This window comes from Drosophila arizonae, chromosome 6, assembly GCF_054131065.1.
Source record: "Drosophila arizonae isolate 15081-1271.41 chromosome 6, UAZ_ARI_1.0, whole genome shotgun sequence".
NCBI classification, from domain to species: Eukaryota; Metazoa; Arthropoda; class Insecta; order Diptera; family Drosophilidae; genus Drosophila; species Drosophila arizonae.
In genome coordinates, this window is record NC_142926.1 from 927,249 (window position 1) to 938,630 (window position 11,382).

The following is an 11,382-nucleotide window of genomic DNA, read 5'->3' on the forward strand; positions in this document are numbered from 1 at the left end:
GCCGATTTCCATTTTGTTTCGCTCGCGTGTTGCCAGTTTTCAGTTTTCGGTTTTCAATTCTCATTTAGTCCGTTAGCGCCGAGCGGAATAAACGTTATTTTAATCCACACAAAAGCGGTTCATGCTGAAATCGAAATAGTTAAAGTTTAAGTTTAAGTATTGAAAAATGAAGTGATCCGCGAGAAAAGCTCAGCAAATATAAGTTCTATTTATTTTATGAATTTAAACAAGGTGTTATTAAAATATATATAAAATAGTTTTATTAAAAGCTTCAAATCAAATTTCAATTCAATATAATTTGTTATGTATTTAAATTAACATCTATACCACAACATAAAAAGCGGATATAAAAAACTAACCAGATCAAATGGAGAGAACATATGTACATCTATGAATATTTGTATGTATATTTGTATGTATGTATGTATGTATGTATGTATGTATGTATGTATGTATGTATGTATGTATGTATGTATATATCTTGGAATGTTAGTTGTGTGCACGCACATACATATGAATGTACAACGCCTTGTACGAATCCGTAAAGAGCATATACATACATATGTATATATGCATACACATGTATTTAAATGTGTTTGTACATATGAATAGCTACATGTGGCTGCGTGTGTGTGTGTGCATGTAAGTTTGGTGAATTTTTGCAGTTTTTGGCTAGCAATCGAATTTCACTCCATCTACAAAAATGTGCTCCAGACGTACTGTCTCCACTACATTGACACTGTTAATATATGTGCGCGCGCCTGTATATGTGTGCGTTTGTAAGTGGCTGAGTGTGTGTATGTCAATAAATTCATACGCTAATGTACATGTACGAGTGTGTGTGTTTGTGTCCATGTGTGTGTGCCCACATGGGTATATATGTATGTGTGCAGAATTACTTGTAAACAAATTACCTGCAAGTTCTTGACGATGATGGATAGTATTTGATTTTAAAAGGATTAATAGTTACTCAATGGCTAAAGAAAACCAAGCTACTATCAACAAGTTAGGCTTAAAACATGAATTTGTTAAACAATAAAAGTCGTATCATAGCGAACACATACATATGTATATGATTACATGCATACATTGATCAAATGTATGTATGCTTATCATATAACTTACATCAAATATGTACATACATACTTAATATATACATAGAAAAAAGAGAAAAATAAAATTTTGTTCCACGTGTGACAAATTCGAATGGTGCCGAAATTAGAAGAAAAAAAAAAAGAGATTGTGTCATCGTAGCTTAAAGCTAAGAAACTCTCCAATTTGGCTGTAGCTGTGGCAGTAGTTGTGCCCAGCTTGCACCCCTCCACACAGCCCACAGCCATCTGTCTACGGCCCTCGGTTCTCGGCCCACAGCCCACAGCCCACAGCTGGCATTCATATTGGCGCTGTTGGCGTCGTCTCGTCGCATCCTTTTGTCAGTCAGTCGTTACAAATGGTTTGTAGTATATTTGTACTCGTGAACATACTTTATGTGTGTGTAGGTACATATGTACATATGTATGCTCGCGAACTAGGGAAAAATGAAGAAATGCACAAAATGTGCGCGCACACAACATACACATTTATACATGCATCAGTTGAGTTTCATACAAGTTGTTGAAAGTTGAATGTTGATTACACACACTATAAATTTTTATCAAACGATGATGATCCTATGCAGATCCTTTTTTAATTTCCTCTGCGATTTCATCTCTGCCTATGAGAGGCCCTGTGAGAGAGATCGAGCGAGATGGCCTCTTCTCCCTCTCTCTGTTATGACCAGACGACCTGAAAGTGTAATTGTTATGCTTCGGTAGAAATATTCCAGAACAGTCTATTCATTGTTATCTGCGAGAAGGATGTCAACTACACGAACTAACACGTGTGCAGGCCCGTGGACCTGCATACATATGTATATACATACATATTGACCAATGGTCTCGCTACGATACGGTCTCGCGACTTACATTTTGTTGCATACTTTCCACCGCGTTCTCAAATTCACTTGTGCATATGTGTTAGTGTGTCTTTGGTATTCGAAATTGGTTAGTAATATTACTCAGATTGTTGGCTAATGAATAGTTTTAGAAAGAGATACTGCTTATACTTGATACTGAAATCCATCTTATGCCTCTCCATTGCAGGCAGGGATCGCGGATGTGCAATGGCGAGTGCCGATTATTGAGCGAGTAGCCATCAACGCAGCACTAGCTACGCCAACTGCAGCAAAATAATCATGCAGTAGCCGCTGCATAAGCAGAGGTTGACGATGATGATTGAACTCATGCAACAGGAATTGGCTGTAAGGGAGTCGGCGGCAGGTGCAGTGAAGGACGTCAAATGTATCTACAATTGCTCCTGCTTTTGCTGTCGCCAGGGATGTTGCATTGTTGTGTGCTCCTGTTACAGCTGCAACACATTCAGCTGCACAAGCTACAACAACAGCAACAGCACCAGCAATGGCACCAACAGCAACATCAGCAGCAACATCAGAATCGACCGTAGAGGCATCAGTCGTCATCCGATAGTTGTTGTCAACACCGCCTGCCAATCGATAGTGGCTGCTCTAACGCTGATAATCGGCTACTTAACATTGTTCAAATTGAGCTACCGTGCCTTAAGGTCAAAAGCATCCACAGGCCTGGCTGCTGGCAGCGCAACAGACAGCAACTGCACCAGCACTGGCAGCAACAGCAACAGCAACAATGCTGACAGTAAACTGAAAGAGCAATATGGGCACGGTCACGCTTCCTATGATATTACCAATGATCAGCAGTTGAAGACGAATAACTTGTGCAAAATGTTTTTCAATAACCGGAGGAGGCAAAGGAGACGACGAAGGCGGCGTCGACGTCGCCGACGCCGCTACAATAACAACAATGGCAACAGACAGACCGGGAGCTGCAAGCAGCAGCAATACCACGATAGCAGTAGTGATGCCACGTGCCTTTCCATCGCGGTGTGGACAACAGTCGGGCAGGACGACGAGGACAGGAGCAGCAGTAACAGCAGGAGCAAACCATATAGAGCACACACTGTGGGCACTGCGTATGCGCCAACGCCGACCGTTGTTTCGAGGTGGCCTTCGATTAACTGCAGTAATAGCATCAGCAAGGCGAAGCGCAATCGGGCCAACCTCCTTTGGTTGCTAATCGGTATCTTTTGGCTAGAGGTCAAGCTCATCAACTGCAACGCTATCGCCAGCAGCAACGGTTACGTCTCCTCCCTAGTCGCTCCGAAGGGCTGCACCCTGTGCCAACTCGAGGAGGAGATCTTCTACAGCGAAAAGCGTGAGTTTGATAAATTGACGTTTCAGCACCACGATCGACTAAAAGAACCGAACGATACCAGTAACCCACAACACACTCAGATATAAAATGTGAAAAAGACTCTTTCTCTCTCACTCACTCTTTCTCAGCTTCCCATCCACCAATCGACCATTTCTTAATAGAGCAAGGGCAGGGGCGAGTTTGTTCCGGCAAACGTTGCATTGCCCTCTATATTATTTCTAGGTATTTTGAATTTTTGAGTGTTCGCTAGAAAATGTCGTGATTCTAGTGTTTCGCCATAAAGCAGGGAACGCAATGGCTCTGGTGGCGGGACCACTAATGGCAATGTCACTTTACCACTAAGGCAGCACAAACCGAGCGTTTCACCAGCAAACTTCAATGCGCCACAATGCTGGCAAACAACGTCCATTGGACCAATGCAAACTAAACGATTCAAGCTATAGTCAATGGTGCAATCATATCGAAACGCTTCTCGATTCAAATCAATCCTTGAACCATTTCTTATTGCCATTTCACGGGCTGCTTCTCTTTGAGAAGCACGAATTAAGACCCTTCTTTGCTGGGTACTAACGCAGAGCCTTTCTCGGGCGATTTCTCGCTCTTCGTCAGATAATTGACTCGCGCTATTCCGTTGCCTAATTGCATTATGGGTCCGCCGGGAAAAATTAGATCTTCTAGGACGCGGCATTTTTATTAATAGTAATACTGTAATAGTAATACTGCCCTCGCACAAAACCATATAAAACAAGCGAGAAATATAAATATAAATAATTTACACAAATTTATGTTTGAGACAAACAAATACCTGAACTTTCGAGGTATTTAGCTTTTGTAAGAGTCCAAAAATATAAAAAGCCAAAAATACACTTTTTAATAATTAACTTTTTTTTTTTTAATTTTTAATTTCGAATTTTGAATTTTTTATTTATTTTTTGAACAGTCACGTTTTAATCTTTTGATTTTTTTGAATTTGTGCAGATTTTTGATTTGAAATATTTTTCTTTTTGATTTGGAAAAAAAAATTTTTTTTGTTGATTTTTATACCCTGAACCCATTGAAAATGGGAAATCAGGGTATAATGGTTTTGTTAAAAGTATGTAACAGGCAGAAGGAGGCGAACGAGCTGAGTCGATTTGGCCCTGTCCGTCTGTCTGTCCGTCCGTCCGTCCGTCCGTCCGTCCGTCCGTCCGTATGTATGAACGCGTCGATTTCAGAAGATATAAGAGCTAGAGACTTCAAATTTTTTTTAAAATGTCCGTAATTACAGCGCGCATATCAAGTTTATCATTAAAATTCGATAACTCATCCCGATCTTTTTTTATCGATAAAAAACCTTATCGAAAACCAGTTATAAAATTATATCTTCTACACCCTTATTGCTAGAGTCTCCAAATTTTTAATGTATGCTTAAATGCAATTTATACAATTTCGGTTTTTGTTAAAATTTACCCCCCACCCTTAAATTCACCCCCTCACCCTCACTTTTGTAAAAAGCGTATTTCAAATACTAGAGACTTGTGCTTTGGCAATTACATGCATATTCATGTCATAATCATAATCTAAAAGTTTCATGAAGATCGTACGTCCATAAAGAAAGTTATTAAACAATTGAGTTCTCATAGTAAGCGCTCACTGCAGCCCATGCGTGTTTATGCGTGGGAGCTTGTGTGTGTATGTGTTTGTGTATGTGTGTGTGTGTATGCGTTTGTGTGTGTATGCGTGTGTGTGTGTATGTGTGTCTGTATGCGTGTGTGTGTATGTGTGCCTGTGTGTGCGTTTGTGTGTGTATGCATGTGTGAGTGTATGTGTGTCGCAGTTCGTAGTTCGTGCCGTGTTTCTTATGTAAGCTGAAAGACGCAAAAAATTATTGAAATATCTATTGCTCCAAGGGTTCAGGGGATCTCGTAGTCGAGCAGTCTCGACTAGAGCTTTCTTACTTGTTATACCCTGAACCCATTTTCAATGGGAAATCAGGGTATAATGGTTTTGTTGAAATGTATGTAACAGGCAGAAGGAGGCGTGGCAGACCCCACAAAGTATATATATTCTTGATCAGGGCGACGAGCTGAGTTGATTTGGCCCTGTCCGTCTGTCTGTCCGTCTGTCCGTCCGTCCGTCTGTCCGTCTGTCCGTATGTATGAACGCGTCGATTTCAGAAGATATAAGAGCTAGAGACTTCAAATTTTTTTTAAAATGTCCGTAATTACAGCGCGCATATCAAGTTTATCATTAAAAATCGATAACTCACCCCGATCTTTTTTTTATCGATAAAAAACCTTATCGAAAACCAGTTATAAAATTATATCTTCTACACCTTTATTGCTAGTGTCCAAATTTTCAATGTATGCTTATATGCAATTTATACAATTTCGGGTTTTGTTAAAATTTACCCCCCACCTCTAAATTCACCCCCTCACCCTCACTTTTGTAAAAAGCGTATTTCAAATACTAGAGACTTGTGCTTTGGCAATTACATGCATATTCATGTTATAATCATAATCTGAAAGTTTCATGAAGATCGTACGTCCATAAAAATAGTTATTAAGCAATTAAGTTCTCATAATAAGCGCACACTGCAGCCCATGCGTGTTTATGCGTGGGTGCTTATGTGTGTATGTGTTTGTGTATGTGTGTATATGTGTTTGTGTATGTGTATGTGTGTGTGTATGTGAGTGTGTGTATGCGTGCGTGTGTATGTATGCCTGTGTGTGCGTACGTGCGTGTGTGTGTGCGTGTTTCTGGTGTAAGCTGAAAGACGCGAAAAATTATTGAAATATCTATTGCTCCAAGGGTTCAGGGGATCTCGTAGTCGAGCAGTCTCGACTAGAGCTTTCTTACTTGTTTGTTTTTTTTTTTTTTTTGTGAATAGTCTTTTTTTTTTTTTGTTGAATAGTCAGGTCTGCTCGAGGCTGTGCCGTAGACTGACTGACTACATTTGTTTATTTACTTCTATACAGGACCGAAACTGTCACTGTTGTCAAGGCTACTGAGTATAAATGGAAATTTGAATCTTTAGGGAAAAAACCGCGTTTTTCAAGTATTCGTCAAATTTTTTCAGTATTTTAAAGATTTACTGACCTACTCGTGGCGGAGACAAATCCAACAAATCAAAAACCATGAAAATAGGTCCAGCAGATCTCGAGTTATTAGTGCTTGGACACTTTTACACAACTCTCTTTTATATATATAGATATATATGGGCAATTCTCTAGTGGCGAATGTAACATTCGTACGTACGTATATTTATTACAAAAAAATTAAATTATTATACACACACAAGGCAGTGTGCGCTTACTATGAGAACTCAATTGTTTAATAACTTTGTTTAATAACTTTTTGTGGACATACGATCTTCATGAAACTTTCATATTATGATTATAATATGGATATGCATGTATATGCCAAAGCACAAGTCTCTAGTATTTATAATACGCTTTTTACAAAAGTGATGGTGAGGGCGTGAATTTAGGGGTGGGGGTAAATTTTAACGAAAACCGAAATTGTATAAATTGCATACAAGCATACATTACAAATTTGGGGACTCTAGCAATAAAGGTGTAGGAGATATAATTTTATAAGTGGTTTTCGATAAGGTTTTTTATCGATAAAAAAAGATAGGGATGAGTTATCGATTTTTAATGATAAACTCGATATCCGCGCTGTAATTACGAACAAAATATTTGAAGTCTCTAGCTCTTATATCTTTGGAAATCGCCGCGTTCAAACATACGGACAGACGGACAGACGGACGGACGGACAGACAGACGGACAGGGCCAAATCAACTCAGCTCGTTGCCCTGATCAAGAATATATTCACTTTGTGGGGTCTGCCACGCCTCCTTCTCCCTGTTACATACATTTCAACAAAACCATTATACCCTGATTTTCCATTGAAAATGGGTTCAGGGTATAAAAACAAAATGTGCAACATAAATGCTCAAAACAGAACTTTGGCACTTGTTCGGCTGTGTGTGTCAATATTTCGAGATGTGTTATGAATAAATGCAAAATTAGTTTATATTAGTTAAATTTAAATTTATTTTAATTATTTTACATCGATTAGTTATAAAAAAAAATGTTATCAGAACATGCATTCATTGAATTTGCACTTTTTGGCTGTGGTTTACCTTTCTGGAGAAATGCCCATATATATATATATATATAACATTTTAAATCTCGAAGATCGATTGCATCCTTATCTTTCTTCTTTGGTTTGGCTACATTCCATTTGAATACAATGTATTTGCACACTTCTCATACAGCTACTAATACTTACAAAAACACTTTACAATTATCACATTTACACAGATAACCCACACACAGAATACAACAACAACAACCATAATAACAACAACAATAATAATTTTGCCTATAAGAAAAGTATTCAGAGAACAAACAATAATATTATGGTCAGTGATCGTGTTCGCTTAGAGTCGATTAAACGACAAATCCTGACAAAACTCGGACTCACTCATAAACCAAATGTATCCCATCCGCTACCCAAACAGTTTATCTGGGAGACAATCTATCGAGCAGACGGCGGGCAAATGGTAACGAACGATGTATTCGAAAGAAACGCCATCTTGGCAAATCATATTCATGATCGTAGTCAGCGGAAGAGAATGCGAACCGTCATTAATGAGCTCAACGAGAATCGTTTCGACAGCCCAAGTATGGCATATATAATTGGTACTACAAACCGGAGCAGCAGTAAAAGTAAAAACAAAACGAAATACCATCACTTAAGATCCGACTCTTCAGAAACAGAAGGAGAAAGGGATAAGACAATCCATGGATCGGATACGCGAACAAGGATAGAGAACCGCAGCTCTCTCGACTGGAATAAGAACACGAAGTCAAAAGCTTATAGTGAATCAACATATCTTATAGATATAAATCGGAGTAGAGATAGTGATAGCACCAAAAACGACGTAAGCGGCGGTGCTGCCGCCGGCTTCGGTCACGACGATCATATATATTTTAACGATTACAGAGTGCAAATCCAAAACAAAGACCATAAGCAGAAGCAGAAACCATCAGGCAGTAATAATGCGCGAGTCAAAAAGAAGCAGAGCCGAGGAGGCCACGATTTCATCACTATGCACGATCAAGACAATGTCAATGGATTTGAGCGTGAAGACTACTTTGGCAGCACACAAGAGATAATTACGTTTGCTGAGGAAGGTAGGTATCAATTGATCTGCTTGTACTCTGTGTCGGCTGTTGCCGACTCCTTTCCTTTCCCTTTTGTGCACAAGGCTTCCCTAATAAGCTGTTGCCAACTTACAGTGCCAAATTAGCATAAGAGATTGATGGCTGTTGGAGATGTGTATCTCAGCGCGATAACTATTGATTAATTAATCAATCGATCGACCGCCGAGGAAATTCAGGTTGCAACATGGAAATAATTTTGTACATAATATGCATAATGTAATATTTGAAATATTATTATACAATGGAGGACAAAAGTATTTTGACAACGCATTGAAAAAACTCTAACCGCTTATTTCTGCGTGTTGAGAGAGGTAACGGTACCCATTATATTTTTCAGAGAGAGCAAACATAAAAAGCTATAAATGACCAAAATATTGCAGTGATAACATAACTCATTATTTTTCTATAATTATATGCATGGCAGATTGTCATTAATTGGGTGGACAAAAGTATTTTGACATTAATATTTATTAAATAAAGTGAGACAAAAACTTAACAATGGAAACAGTAACTAAAATATTAATAAGAATTAAACCCTGCTTTAATATCTGCAAGCGTCTAGAGATCGATCTAACCAAATTTTGTAATGTTTCTATTGAAAAATCCTGCTAAAGTCCTCAAACCTCATGAATCCCTCTCCTTGGGCGTTCTTGATAAGTCTAATCTACGTTTTACTTTTGCGTAAGCCTACACATTCTCTATAATATTGAGATCAGAGCGCTGAGGTGGCCAATCATGTGTATTGACTTCAATATTCCCAGAAAATTCAGTTATAATATGGACCTTGTGGCATGGAGCAGTGTCCTGCTGCAGTATACATGATTTTCCAATGATCCAGTGACCGGAATTCGATAAGTGGTCATTCAGGACACGTAAATAATTATCCCTCTTCATTTTTTCATTAATTAATATCGAATTGGAGAGGCTATTGACACATGCGAGCCCCCAGGGCATTACCGATTCTTCACCGCGTTAGTACATAGGCCCCTTTTTTGCGAATATTCTTTGGCAACCTGCTATAAATCGCTTTTTTTTATCCAGGATACTCAAAGGAACTATCATCCATCCATAATACTTTTCCCCAGAAGAATTGTGGCTTGCCTATGAAGGTTTTTGCAAATCGATACCTTTTTAGTTTATTTTATAGTGATATTAAGAGTATTGGAAGATCTATAACGTAGAAAAATTGGCATTCTTTTGCCGACTTGTGATAGTTTTTCTGCTTATTGATAATTTATGATTATTTTTAAGTTTGATCGACATGACTTTTAGGAAAATCCGCACATTTTCTTTAAGATTTGTCAATATGATGCGGCCTTCTACAGGTTTTTGGAATGAATTTTTCGATCTGGCTTTCTTGTTTTAGTGAATAATTTTTTTATTGTTTGTTAATTTAGTTATAAATTGCTCATAGAGGTGCATTTTATAAGGCTGTAAGGTTTTCCTCGGAAATACCTGCATTATTCTTCGTTCGCGACTAATTTTTTAATGATTTCACTTAATCACGTTGTTTGCCCATAATTTACCGAAAACTATGATAAAATAATGGCTATTATTAAAGAAGACACCAAAAATAACTTAATAAATAAAAATATGTATTTTTTAATCCAAGCAAATTACCGAAAATAAATTTAAGAAGGAATATCAAAATACTTTTGTCCACCCAAATAATGACAATCTGCCATGCAAATAATTATAGAAAAATATTGATTTATGTTATCACTGCAATATTTTGGTCATTTATAGCTTTTTATGTTTGCTCTCTCTGAAAAATATAATGGGTACCGTTACCTCTCTCAACACGCAGAAATAAGCGGTTAAAGTTTTTGCAATGCGTTGTCAAAATACTTTTGTCCTCCATTGTATTGGTTTTATGCGATTTATCATCATTTCATATAGAAGACACTCACTTTACCCAAAATGAAAACATATTTTTTAGAAAGATCGAGAATTGAATTTTCGTAGTTAGTAACCGATTGTCGATAATGTATGTATCAGTGTACGTATGGCTGCAGCCAGGCCAGCCAGATGGCCCTCACCACTCGCCTCCCCTTCTACTTAAACAATTTTTTGAAAAAAAAAAAAACAAAAAACAAAAAAAAATAAATAAACACAATAAACTACACCAGACGTGAGTGTGTGTGTTGCATGATATGCATACGCATTTGTGTGTGCTTGTGTATATTCATTGAAGCAATGCATGCAAATGTTAACGGTAAATAATACCGTATGGTAAGCCTCGCATGTCAATGAAAAAAGGAGGCGCAGAAGGAGAGCCGAATGGCTGTGTATACGCCCACAAACACCCACATCCATACCCACAGCCACACACACACTTACGAATATGTATGCCCATATGCGTAGACAGACACCTTGTCGTAAGTACAATACTAGAATAGGGCATAAGCGGGCTCAAGTGTCTCTGCTACAGTCTTCTCGTTGGAGCCGGCTCACATGCAGACCCCTGTGGACTCGTACGCAGGCACACACAGATACACGTGTGCCGCTCCCATTGTGTGTGTTTTGGTTTTGTCTGGTCGACGGGACTCCCGATCCGACCCCAGACTGTTTGCATACACACGCGAACACACACACACTTGCGTAGAAGTAATGCGCTGGCGTCTGAGTGGTTCTTGCAGACTGCAACGGTGAAGTACTTTCACTATTGTTCTTAGGTGTGAAACAAGAGCAACAGACAGGGTAAACAATTAAAAATGCAAAACGATGAAAACATACATACGTACATATGTACGTGGAACGAAAGTACTCTCTAGTCGGCATTTAGCCTCCGCCAGACAATGTTTTTAATGCACGCTCGACCAGTCCAGCACCGGGTATATTGACTAATGTTTTTCAGCTCAAAATATGTACATGCATATGT

At 38.5% G+C, this 11,382-nt stretch overlaps 1 protein-coding gene and 1 long non-coding RNA gene across 6 annotated transcripts in view; one reads left to right on the forward strand and one right to left on the reverse strand.

Moving 5' to 3' along the window:
• LOC149268311 (uncharacterized) overlaps window positions 1-11,382 on the reverse strand; it is a 19,060-nt gene continuing 7,678 nt past the window's right edge. For both annotated transcript variants that reach the window (XR_016270763.1, XR_016270762.1), the window contains one exon: window positions 1-124. This is a non-coding gene — a long non-coding RNA (uncharacterized LOC149268311). The remainder of the gene's footprint in view (window positions 125-11,382) is intronic.
• The window catches only part of Actbeta (inhibin subunit beta), a 16,920-nt gene continuing 5,628 nt past the window's right edge, over window positions 91-11,382 (forward strand). The window contains exons 1-3 of one of the 4 annotated variants that reach the window (XM_089472561.1): window positions 91-231; window positions 2,146-3,287; window positions 7,596-8,471. In XM_089472561.1, coding sequence (XP_089328687.1) covers window positions 2,267-3,287; window positions 7,596-8,471 — 1,897 coding nt within the window. In that variant the 5' untranslated portion in view covers window positions 91-231; window positions 2,146-2,266. Of the gene's footprint in view, window positions 401-1,629; window positions 2,043-2,141; window positions 3,288-7,595; window positions 8,472-11,382 lie in introns of those variants that run through there. The other 3 variants (XM_089472558.1, XM_018013615.2, XM_089472559.1) reach the window with 3 other exon arrangements.